Consider the following 11,257-nt stretch of genomic DNA (forward strand, 5'->3'; position numbering starts at 1 on the left):
AAAAAAAAAAAAAAAGAAGCGGTCCAAAGCCTGGAAGAAGTGGTAGTCAGTTGGTTCAAGGTCTGCTGAATACAGTGGATGACAGAGAGTTTCCGAGTCCAGCTTCTGTAGTTTGAGCAGCGTTGTTTGTGCGACATGTGGTTGAGCCTTGTCTTGCAAGAGGATTGACCTGTCTCTATTCACCAATCTTGGCTGCTTAATTACAAGCATCCTCATCATTTCATCCAATTGGTTGCATTAGACATCCCCTATAATGGATTGACTAGGTTTCATGAAGCTGTAGTGGATCATACCAGCGATGGACCAAACAGACACCATTAGCTTTTTTAGAAGAATATTTGGTTTTGGACTGTGTCTTGGTATTTCATCTTTATCCAACCATTGTGCCGAATGCTTGTTATTGTCAAAAAGAATCCATTTTTCATCACAAGTAACAATACGGTGTAGAAATGGTTTATCCTTATATCGTGGCAGCAAAGAAAGGCAAGCTTTGAGACAATTTCTCTTCTGATGCTCGTTTTATTCAGGAAATAGTAACGTCAAACCTGCTGCATTAATTCACACGTAGGTTGAGATGGATTCACTTCCACTACAGCTTTCAGCTCATCATTGTCTACCTTAGTTTCAGGTTACCCATGTGGTTCATTTTCAAGATTAAAATCACCAGAACAGAACTTCTCAAACTATGGATGTACTGTGCGTTCATTAGCCACATCTTCCCAAATACTTTATTGATAATTTTGAGCTGTCTGCACTACATTGGTTCCATAATGGAACTCATATTTGAAAATAACCTGAATTTTTGACTTATCCACGTTTCACAAAAATGGCTTTTAAAAAAAATTTGAAAGATTATCACAAGCCAAAACATGCATTTGAAAGACTAAGGAGACTGAGGATGTTTCCTTCATAACAAAAATAAAACAAAAAGTGTCAAAGTGAAATGTTAGAGATATAAACTGTCACATTTAGTACTTAAGGAAACCAGACATTTCATATTTAATAACCATATGTAGTATATATGCTTTATATGTATGTATATAAAATATATCCCTCCTATCTGCATATTTTTTTCTATTTATATTTTAATGCCCTGCTGATGAAATGCCTTTTATCAAGCTACCTCAAATCCCTGAAAAGGAGTAGGTAAGTTGTACATGAAAAAAAAAAATCAATTGGGATGATAAACACAAAGCTTTAAGAACATGTTATAAAAGCCCAAATCTTATATGTTAAAAGACAATATAATATATAATATAGTATACTAATATATTTGGTTTTCAATCCTGACCCAGACATTCCTGACTTTGGTCAATGTCTTAGTCTGTGATTCAGCTTCCCTATCTGCAAAAGGGAGAAAATGGGGGTACCTCCTTACAGGGTTATTTTGAGGAATAACTGTATTTGAGGAATAAATGAAGCACTTAGAACAGTAAGCACGAAAAATGGTTTGCTTATGTGCCAATGTTAAACTCTACTGGTAGGTGCTATAATCAAAACAGCCCATCCCATTAGGCTCCAGGACTCCGTCCATTCCAGCGCGACAAGTGATGCTCACCTACAGTGGCCGACGCCGATGAGAGCAGAGACTTGCCCCAGGAGCCCCAGCCTGCCCATCCTCCTCCACCTGGCGGGGAGTCCACAGCCTGTAGAAAACACATCAGCCACAGGTTAGCAATTCAGTTCATCCCTAAATGGAAAAGCATCCACTGGTTTGAAACAAAGAGAAGCCTTAAAAAAAAAATCACTCACAATCACATCTCACTGGTTTCTAGTTTATAAGGATCATAAAGGAATACGCTGACCCACACTGCAATCTGTACTTTGGAAGCAAACTGATTAGTAGTGGTGCTGGCTTCTGAGGTCTTGGTTTGAAGTGAGAAGGGAGTTTGACGTTAACTGAGCCTCAATTCTCTCTTTATCTGCAAGACAGGGACAAGGGCTGTGTGGGGGAAAAGATGCAACACATTAGGGCACAAGAGTGATTTGAAAAAGTTCAAGATAGCCTGGACCCAGGCAATTCTTACAGAGCTAAACAAATGTGCTCTTCAAGGTGGAGTTAATGTTCCAACCTCTGGGACGGTAGGCGGGAGCCTTGGCGTGGATAGGCAACGTGTCTAGAAAAGTGACCACAAACAGTGCACAGGAAGCTCGGCGAGGTAGACACCTTTGATTCGAGGAGTCTGCTCCACTTCAGTGACCCCTGTAACACATGAGGAAGACTGTCCCTGGCCTCATTGGATGCAAATTCTTTTGCCTAGGCTTTTGGAATTGGGACTGAGAGACTGTGGTTCAGTGTGAGCTGTCTGAATGGAAGATGAAAACCCAGGCTATGTGGGTGACCATATGCTCTACCTCCCATGCAGACTACATATTAAGAGACAGTACAGTGTGCAGAATGAAGGAGATAGGTCAGAAGAGCTGGCTGGATTTCTGATGGCTTCTCAGCCCCTGGTTTCTGTCCCTCCCCAGGGCCCTGCTGCATTCCTGTCTTTGCAGTCTACGAGATTCCCTCTTATTCTTGCTCACTCTTTTTTTTTTCAATGTTTTGGTCACTGATATATCCCCAGAGCCTATAAGAGTGCCTGGAATGTAACAAGTGCTTAATAAATGTCTGTTGAATAAATGACTGAAATGCACCCATTTTCTCAGTTAGGTGTGCATTCATTTCTGTTACTTGCAACCAACGAGTTCTGACTCAGTGAAACCACAGCTTTCCGTTTTTATCTGGGAATACATTCTAGAAAACAAGGTGAGCATAAATACATTAGGATTTAACTATGTGAAGAATCATAGCTCTTTCACTCAAAAAAGAAGGACAAAGAAAAAGAAAGAAGTTAAGGAGGAAGTGGAAAATGCCTACAGAGCTTGTAGACTCTGTAATGTTCCACCCACAGCGAGCGCCTCCCTCTTTCTCCCGCAGTCTTCCACCCTTGCAGATAGGGGTGGCCGTGAGAAACAGTTTTTGACCAATTCGGTGATACCCAACCTTTTTGGCTTCAGGGACCGTTTTCATGGAAGACAATTTTTCCACGGATGGCTGGGGATGGGGGGGGATGGTTTCGGGACGATTCAAGCGCATTACATTTATCATACACTTTATTTCTATTATTATTACATTGTAATATATAATGACAGAATTATACAACTCACCATACATTGGGGACCCCTGAGATATACAAATGGGAAAGTTTTTGCTTTCCTGATATATTACATGGTTATGGCCGAAGCAATCATTTCTCCTGTTGGGAGGGAAAGGCCAGGGAATCCCAGACTCACTGGTCCTGGCTCTGCGGAGCTACTAAACCAGCATGGCCAGCTGCCTCTCTCTACTCCTCTATTAAGTGAGAAAAAAAGTAGTTTGTAAACTACTATATGTTAGATTTTAGTTATTTCCACCTAAATGTGTTCCTAACAGATTCACCTAGTAAATATCAAACACCATCCATCAGCGCAGAGTTCTATTCAAGAGAAAAGGTTATGGAATTAAATTGCTTGGATTTGACTCCAGGCTTTGCCATTTTGGGCAATAAATTACTCAAGTTCTTTTAAGCCTTCATTTCCCTATTACAACAAGAAATGTTAAGTATAAGAACCAATAATCTCAGAGGGTTATTGTGAAGATTGAAAAAAAATTTATATAAAGTTGTAAACATAGTGTCTGGCATATAATAAATACTCCATAAATGTTAGCTAGTATAATGAGAAGAAACTATACTTTTAAGACTAAGAAGCAAAAAGCTTTGAAAGTTGGCTGTCATTATTTTCTTTCTGTCTGGAAACCATGAGACACTTGTTAACACAAATGGAAATACTCATGACTCATGACTGTCTGCTTTCATTTTTGGTGTCTACACTGATTTACTTCACTTCAGCAATGGAACCCAGTGGCAATTTTATACCATCATGAAGGCAGATGGAGGTTGGTGATTAATATCACTCTTTTAGAAGACAAATCACTACCTATGATTAGGAACAGTTAATAGAGTTAGGGGTGACAGCTTCTGACTCAGATTTACAATATTTATTATGCTCTGACAGCCGGTAATTGACTAGCAAATGGAAATAAATGTTAAATGAATCTAGAACTTTTTGCTGTATAATAAGTGACTACTTCAACTGCTTTATTAATAAAGTCCTCTGACATTAAACTGTGACTTCCTGATTAGCTACAAAGAATATTTGTTATCAATGGCAAATACTCTAATGACTAAATACACATATGTAATATAAAAACATCAACTAAATGTTAAACATCAATTATATCTCATTATGTATATTGGCTCCACTTTAAATGACCTTAATGTCACATACTTATGAGACTATAAAATAGGCAGCATGGCTCTCAAATCTCCCATTACCAAATACAGTTATTTTAAAGCTTTTTTCTCACTCTCCCCCTTGTAACTCCCACCATGTTTAACAGACAACTTTGCATCCTAATTCACAGAGAAAACAGAAGCCATCAGATGAGAGCTCGCTCAACTTCCCGTCTACTCCCCATACACACTCAGAAGAATAACCTCATATGTTAACTTGGCTTGGTCAACAGGGATATCCAAAACTCAACTGGGGATCATCTAAACACTGTGTGGTTCTAAGAATGTGAAAGAATGCAGGATTCTATCAAGTTCAAATTTCTTTAAATAGAAAAGATATTTACATACCTAGTATCCCATTTAAAGGTCTTTATCATTAAATACAAAACACATTCATTTATTTTATTTACGTATTTTTATTTATTTATTTATTTAGAAACAGAGTCTTGCTCTGTCACCTGGGCTAGAGTACAGTGGTGTCATCATAGCTTATTGAAACCTCAAACTCCCGGCTCAAGTGATCGTTCTGTCTCAGCCTCCTGAATAGCTGAGATTACAGGCACGCACCACCATGCCCAGATAATTTTTGTATTTTGTTGTAGAGATGGGGTCTCATTCTTGTTCAGTCTGGTCTCCAACTCCTGACCTCAAGCCATCCTCCCACCTCAGCCTCCCAAAGTGCTAGGAATACAGGTGTTAGCCATGGCTTCCAACCCATTTATTTATTTTAGGCTAGCAAGTTTAAAGGTATTGTTAGACAGAAAAAAATTTACAAATCTTAGAATTCCATCAAATTCAAAGGTCTTTAACATTTAGATGGAAAATATATGTACCTATCTTAAAGATCAAAGATCAACCTGGTTGTCTCGATCCTATCTGCTTGAGCAGATTGAGAATCAGGGACTGTGTATAACTTGCATCCCAGGATGTGGGCAATGGGACCTATGAGACCAAACCTTTGCTAAGTTTTGTAATTTGTTACATAGCTACTCCAAAAAGGGGCTCAGTACGACAGTTGGGAGGATGTAAATTGCTCTGGAGCCTGCAGCTCCATCAAAAGATCTGATTGAAAGTGGCCTCGGTTATTTCCAAGTAATTTTCTTCCTTGGTGAGTACGCTTCATTCAACTCTATGATTTAAGAATTAAATATAGAAAGGCTATCCTATTAATACTTTTATGCATATTTGGTCTTTTCTGTACTACTGATATTTAAGGAATCTGACCTATTAGGGTGACAATTTTTGAAAAGCAATTTAAACTGAATAATTGAATTCTTAGACTTCTGATTTTAAGTTGAAATCTTTCTAAGTTTATGCATACTTTTACAACATCTAAGAGGTCTTTAAGTCCATTCTATAAATTTAATTCAATGGCTTTATAACCATTATTAAGTACTCAGCAAGGTTTTATATAAGTAGATAAATGAGGTACTTAAAAAGGAAATAGAATGTATTACAATTATACATTTATACACTTACACACAAATGCAGTTTAAAATATTTGAATGTGTTTAAATTGGTAAAAAGGATTAAACCAAACATTAATCAAAAGTCCCTTTAAAGTGACTGTTCGATTTGGCTAGACGTCTAAACAGAGTAAGATTTGTGAGATGAACGTAAAGCCTAAGGAAGAACCGAGTTTTTGAATTTGTAATCTTAACCAATTGAACATCAATTGTTTAAACCAAATTAAACGAGTAGTTCTTTTTATGCACAAAAGATACACTGGCTTACACCAAAAACCCATCTAAACACAAATCTAACTATACTACTCCCTGACTCGAAATGACTTCCGCCCTTTTATTATTACGGAAATGACGTCTTCCTCTGAGTTACCACTATCTTTTCCACTCTAAATCCTCCACCCTCCGTAGATTGGTTTCTCAACCAATAGTTCTCTATACAGGCTACTTGCCACATTTAATCACTCACACGATTCCTCCATTTTCAAACCAACAAATGAAAATCACAGGGACAAAACGTTTCTTTCAAATCTATCTGTTGTCTGCTCTAAATCTTTCTTCTTTACCCCTTTAAAACGGTACTTACCTTCTGTATCCACCCCCTTTTCACGCCTCCACCGCCACAGCAAGACTCCCTCAGATTCCTATCAAGGTCACAATGGCTTCCTGTTGTCAAAGCCCTGGTCCCATTTTAGCCTTTTTATAACTTGACCTCTCAGTAGCTCCAAAGCTTAACTACTTATACATCCTTAGAGCATTCTGTTCTGATGGCGTCCCTGCCCTATCTTCTGACTCTTACTTTTTTGCCATCCTTTAGTATTGTGATTTCAGTTGTTTTACTTTAGAATGTTTCTAAATGCATATTGTGATATTATGAGTGCTTCGCAGATTAAGCTATAATCCAAGCGCTGGCATTCCAATAAATTACACACATATTGTATGGTCCAGGGTGGTCAGCCAGCATTCTAATCAGGAAAGCCATACTCCGGAGGCAGCTGTAATGAGCAATTCTGTATCTCTAGGAACACCTGATGCTTTGCTATTTAGCAAACTGAATTGCAAAAATGGGCTTTCATTGGTAAACATGGTGAACTATTTACTAGCATTCTCAAAATCTGAAAGGGTTCTAGATGGTGTAATTAAAGGTATTCAAGATTTGTAGATGGTTAAGTATATTTTAGAGACTCTTTCTACCTTTGCATGAATAGGGTGTAAGAAAGGATTTTGCCATTTTGTAAATGGTCTTCCACCCAGCTTTGAGCTCTGGGGAACTCTGCTTCCTTGATGCCAGCCATCAGGGAAGAAAGCCTACCTCTAAAATCCAGGCAGGTGCCTTGAGTGAACCTTTCACTCAAGATGGTGGCCAAAGCACCTATAAGGATAAACAGAACAATGGGATGTTGTCAAGCCTACATGAGAAACGTTGTCATGAACTGTTTTTAACTCTCTTGTTAATGTTTCATTTAAAAATGTCAGTGTGGTACAATGTGATCTGACACTTGCTTTCATTTAGAGAATGTCGTGGTAAGATTGTAGAGGGAAGAAGTAACTCTTATCACTTTAACTTCTTTGCTGGCTACCATAATCTATCAGGAAAAATCTAAGAGCTGTGCATGAGCAAATTGGCATAGAGACAGGAGGCTTTCAGGGCTAAGTCCTTGGCCTCTGGTCTTCTTTATTTATATCTAATACCTGGGCAATCTCCTACTTCCATTACTTAAATAACCACCCAAGTGCTGATAGCCTCTAAATCACCTCTCTGTCCAGACTGTCATAACCAACTGTCCACAAAATATCGTCACTTGGACGTCTGATGGCATGTTCAATACTGAACTCACCATCTTCTCAATTCCTCCCCGTGCCCCACCTAGCTCTTTCTGTGTCCCAGTATTAGTGTTTCCCAGACACTGGTCCATAGAGTGACTGCAAGAGTATCATCTATAGGGGAACTCATTAAAAATACAGAATCTCAGCTTCCACTACGATCTTTTGAATAAGACCCTCTAAGGGCACAGCCCAGGAACCTGAATTTTTAACAAGCTCCCCAGGTGATTCCAATACACCACCAGATTTGGGGAGCACTGCCCTCTATGGCCAAATGGCACCACCATCCACCTGCTTGCCCAAGCCAAAAACTAGATGTCATCACGTAGAGCAGGCTTAAAAGGGGAAAAATACTCAACAGAACCGGAGCAAACTCTACTCATCCAGCAATTAGGAGGCAGAAAGCTGCCATCAGCATGTCTTGCCCTGTGTTCCCTCCTCTTTGTCTCTTTTGACAGCAGTTTTATGGCACTTCAACATTCTGCTTTTCCTTTTCTAGGGAGAGGACTATTCCACTGGTGGTCCACCATCTCATGTTTTCCTTTGAAAGTACTTTTAGTGATAACATTGGAATTCTTTACCTTCTCCATAACTGGCCTTATGTACTGGTGTTGGGCAGTAGGGATGACATTTTTAAATTCTGGGTCACATTTCTTGGTGTTAAGAATTTAGAGAAATTTGATCCAAATTGGGTCTCTTAAGAGTCAACAGGTTAGTATTTCATAAGGTTCCACAAGATCTTTAGAAACAAATGTCACCCCCAACCAGTACCCAAGCACACATCTCTGAAGTGAGGCTGAAGACTTCCCCGACTCCTTGAGACTGATTTACATGCTCCACCTGACACCTCGTGCCTGTCCTGTCTAGTACAATAGGACATGCCGTAATTGCTTTCCCACAACACTGCCTTCCCCAGCTAGTCCGTAGGCATCCTGAAGATAGTTACGCCGCCCAGATTCCTGGGCACACTGCATGCTGCCATGGGGCTGATAGAGGCCTTAGAGGATCGGGTCCAACCCCCAACGTTTGAGCAAGGCTGGGACCATTTCTCATGGATGCTGTGGAGTGGATTCCTGGGGAAGGCTCAGCTCCATGGCTCTGAGTCTGTGCATCAGAATGGATGAGAAAGAGGAGACCCAAAGACAGAGATAGCTTCTCTGAGTACATAAACGGTGTCAGCCTTCAAAGCAGAGGTGCCAGCTAAGCAGCTGGCAGAGCTACTGGCCTCATCCTCATCTCTAGGCCCTTCCCAGTTGCACCACCCCACCTGCCAGGTCACAGCCGCCGTGCTGCCTCAGGCGAAGGCGATCCTAACGGTATGGATTTTAAGGGGGCCCAGACCCAAAATAACTGTGCAGATACAAATCACTTATAAAAAAATATATATATTTATGCACATTGTCACAAAACCTAATGTGTCCTGGAAGATTCTGGTTTGTACTTCCTCAAAGGCTATTCTGCCAATTTCTTCTTCTTCCTTTTTAGTAAAGCAGGCATTTTCTCATAGAAACTTTTTAAAAGAGGTAATGAGATTTTATCGGACTTAGATACACCTAGGATCAAATAGGCTTTTGCACTTGGCTGTTTTCCCACAGAACCTGCCTTTCCTTGGGGGACCTGTATACAAGATCTAAACACTCAACTTGTAAATGAACTTTTGATTCAAAAATTTGTTTTGCAGAATTCATTCTCTTCTGGATCAACAGATAGAGTTGTTTCATCACAGCAAAAAGACTTTAAGCAACTATATAAGCTCCACTAATTCAAAAAGACTTAAAGGGAGAAGCACGCTTGTCCCGAGTCGCTCATGGGTGCAGATACACAATCTTTTATTTGCCCTTTGTTGGATCCAACAAAATAGAATAAATGAACAATACTTGATATACTTGATGATGAGGCACAAAATTGACTTCTAATATTAACTTAAGGTAAAAAGATTTGTTACTGAGAGCAAAATACCCTTTTTTCTGCTAATTCCTAAAAACAGACTACACAGAAGGGTTTAAACATGACCTGGGGGAAAGAGATACCCTCTGCCCTCAAGGCCTTTCAGCCAGTGGTATCAGCTTCCTGCCCTTCTTAGAACAAACACATTCACAGGTATTGCCCTGGCCTCGGTTCTACCCGAGCTCCTGATGCAACGCCACACACATATACTCAGACCCACAGCCCCAGCTCCGTGGCCAATGTTTGCACTTCCATCCAGACCTTTTTGTGACGCTTCATTATGAGGAAATGCTTCCCTTTGCAAAGTCTTTGAAATGCTATCAGTGTCATGTGGGGAGGCGGGGAGTATCTGATGCCAATTGGCTTTACTCCTGTAGCATTAAGGAGGTTTGGAAGGTGTTTTCAAAATAGGATTCATTCAATTAGATCAAAAAATTTAAGAAGGCAGATGTGGTAGAAAGATGCTGATATCTTACTGTGCTATCTTCATTAACAATCCTGTTATAATTATCAGAAGTCTGAAATTGTAATGTTTATCTCTCAGCAACACATGGATTTTGAATTAGTGGAGCTTGAATTGTTCCTTTAAAGTCATCTCAGGTCAGGATGCTGTGGCTAAGTTATATCTTTCTTCCTATACTGAGATATTTACTAGCAGTAGCATTTATAATACAAATTGGGAACCATAATTCCCCACAAGAGAAAGAGCGTGGAGGCAAAACAGGTTGTCAGGTAAGGAAGGCTTGGCTAGAATTCTCGCTCTGCCATTTCCCTATTTTGGGTGGACTGTTTGACACATCTCTTTACCAGCAGCATGCAATTGCCAACCTTGAAGTTTATAATGTCTGACCTCTATTTTCTGTGTGGCTGTTGTTGCTGTTGTTGTTTCTTTTTTAAACATTAATGTATGAAAAAGTATCCCAGTGCCCAAAAGAACAGACTTGTTCTCCAAATGCTTTTGAAACATTATTTAAGCACCACAGAATTTTAGAGCTGGAATGGTACTGAAGATCACCAAGTCAAAGCCTCATAAAAAGGGCCTTGAAAGTTCTTTAGCCTGGAGTAACTGCTCTCAATTCTAGCTGAACATCAGAACCACTTGGAATACTTTCAAAAAATACTGATGGGACACCAGCTGCCAGAGCGTCTCAGTAAGAATAAGTTTTAGTGGAAAGAGAAAAAATGAACAGACAGACAAACATAGATAGGATGTGGGTCTGAGGAGGGGTGCCAGAGCCTTCGGGAGACTCTAGAGTAAGAAGCTGCGGTGTAGGACAAGAAGGAGCAAGGTACCAGCAAAGAGCAACCCCCGAGAGGCCTGCAGTCCGGCGAGAAGGGCAGGCGGAGCGGTTTCCTTCCCCCTCGCTCGCACCTGACAGGCGGTGGGTCAGAGCTGCTGGAGAGACTTTCCACCCACTCAACCCCGAGGCTGCTGCCACCAGCGAGCTGGGAACTTCTGCGGACAGGGCGCCAGGCTCCCAGCCCCGGGGGCACTTCCGGCCCCGCAGACCCGCGCTGGGACAGCAGCGCCGCCTTGCTTCTCCCCCACCGTGCGCCTCTGTCCTCCCCAGGGGGCTCCAGCTCCTCAGGCTTCACCCTGCAGTTCCCACGCAGGCATTGCCCAGCTCCGGCCCGACTGCGGGGGCCACGCGGTCCCGTGGGTCCGGGCGGTGTGCGCGACTCCAGAGCCGGGACGTTCTGGGC

The 11,257-nt window shown here is 41.0% G+C and overlaps 1 protein-coding gene across 1 annotated transcript in view; it reads right to left on the bottom strand.

The window, feature by feature from the left end:
• FAM114A1 (family with sequence similarity 114, member A1) overlaps positions 1 to 11,257 on the bottom strand; it is a 68,313-nt gene that overhangs the window by 42,355 nt on the left and 14,701 nt on the right. Inside the window, exon 3 of the mRNA XM_012644515.1 lies at positions 1,559 to 1,646. Coding sequence (XP_012499969.1) covers positions 1,559 to 1,646 — 88 coding nt within the window. The remainder of the gene's footprint in view (positions 1 to 1,558; positions 1,647 to 11,257) is intronic.

This window comes from Propithecus coquereli, unplaced genomic scaffold, assembly GCF_000956105.1.
Source record: "Propithecus coquereli isolate 6110/MARCELLA unplaced genomic scaffold, Pcoq_1.0 Scaffold213, whole genome shotgun sequence".
NCBI classification, from domain to species: Eukaryota; Metazoa; Chordata; class Mammalia; order Primates; family Indriidae; genus Propithecus; species Propithecus coquereli.